Below are 1,465 nucleotides of genomic sequence, written 5' to 3'. Positions count from 1 at the left end.
GCCCCCCGCGGAGGCGGGCGGTGCGGAGCCCGCCAATTTGACGGGGATATAGTACCGGCAGCAGCTCCTCTGCTCGCTCCCTTGCCAGGTTCCAGCGACGGGCAGCCTGGTTTGGCTCAAAAGGCACGGGAGAGAAAACCCTGCGAGGCCGTGGCGATGCCGTGCGGCGAGCGGGGGAGGCCGGACCCCGTGTCGTGTCCCCCGCTCCACCCCCCGCGGCTCCCCGGCCACGCTCCGCTTTGCGGGCTACAACCGCTGCGCTAATGAAGAAAAACACAAAGCAGGAGGAAAACAAACCAAACCCCCAAATTCCGAGCCTCCTAAATAGCCAAATATTATTTCCAAGAAAGGGAGGGAAAAAAAATTAAAATCCGATCTTGGGGGAGCGTGGAGAGGGGAGGAATGCCTTCAAACTCCTGAGAACTGAGGATTGCGGAGTAAAGCACCTGAAATACACTATAAAAGAAACACCTGGGGTTTTTTTTTGTCCTCTACTGATCTGACTTTATGAGATCTTGTACGTGAGGAATATCTGTGCAAACTCATTAGGAGGGACAGGCAGACAGATGAGTGACAGGTGGAGAGACAGATGACAAAAAAAAAAAAGAAAAACACAGACAGTTTGCGTGTGCTAATTTTGGCTGACTCTGCAATACTACATCAGGAGTCAGAGGCAGTATATAAAAAACCCAATTTCATTGCAAAGGAAAAAAAAAAAAAAGAAAAAAAAAGGAGGGACGGGGCATGGGCTCCGGGAGCCAGTAAGTCCGGAGGGGAAGGGGCAGGACGGCGCTGCCCGGCGAACGCCGCTCCATTATAACCCACTGGGGACATCGTTAGCCTCGTCTGATAACGCGGGGAACACCCGCTTCTTCCTCAGCCCTCCCTCCCCTTGAGAGATACGGTAACGTTGCCAAAGGAGCTCCGAACTGGCAGATCCGGCGACTCCCCGTCGGAAAATCTGTCCTCTCCTTGCCCTGAAAATGAGCGTTTCCGAGGAAGCACCTAGGGGGGGATGCTCACACTCCCTCCCGGGTCGCCCCTGACCGCCCGGGGCAATCCTCGGCTGCGAGGCGGCACCGCAAGCGCCCGAGGCGCAAACCCACACGTTAAAGCCCTCTCCGTGCTTGCCACGGGACCGGACGTCCAGGAATCCCCCACACCCAGCTAAAAGAACTTCCCAAACTCCTTCTGGGGGCTCGAGCTGTAAAATCGCTGTGGAGAAGGTGGGTCGGGATGAAAAGACGGAAGGGGAGAACAGGCGTGTAGTCACGGGGGACCGGAGGCGGGGGTGCCCGGGCGGGGAAGCGGGGCCAGCTGGAGCGGGGAAGGGGGGCGACGAAGTCAAAGCAGGCGGCGGCTGACCTGGTCGAAGTAGATGGTCATGGTGCGGTTGCTCATCTCGGAGGGCTCGTGGTTGGTGCTGCGGGTGGCCGAGAAGGCCACCTTGGCGCTGCCCGAGCGG

The 1,465-nt window shown here is 58.0% G+C and overlaps 1 protein-coding gene across 1 annotated transcript in view; it reads right to left on the bottom strand.

The window, feature by feature from the left end:
• CBLN2 (cerebellin 2 precursor) overlaps nucleotides 1–1,458 on the bottom strand; it is a 4,690-nt gene extending 3,232 nt beyond the window's left edge. The window contains exon 1 of the mRNA XM_008946407.1: nucleotides 1,366–1,458. Within this exon, the coding sequence (XP_008944655.1) occupies nucleotides 1,366–1,401 (36 nt within the window). The 5' untranslated portion in view covers nucleotides 1,402–1,458. The remainder of the gene's footprint in view (nucleotides 1–1,365) is intronic.
• Between the last annotated feature and the right edge of the window lie 7 nt (nucleotides 1,459–1,465).

Source organism: Merops nubicus, unplaced genomic scaffold, assembly GCF_000691845.1.
Source record: "Merops nubicus isolate BGI_N331 unplaced genomic scaffold, ASM69184v1 scaffold7608, whole genome shotgun sequence".
Classification (NCBI taxonomy): domain Eukaryota; kingdom Metazoa; phylum Chordata; class Aves; order Coraciiformes; family Meropidae; genus Merops; species Merops nubicus.
Note: the sequence above shows the minus strand (reverse complement) of the source record. Positions and strands in the feature narration are given on the sequence as shown.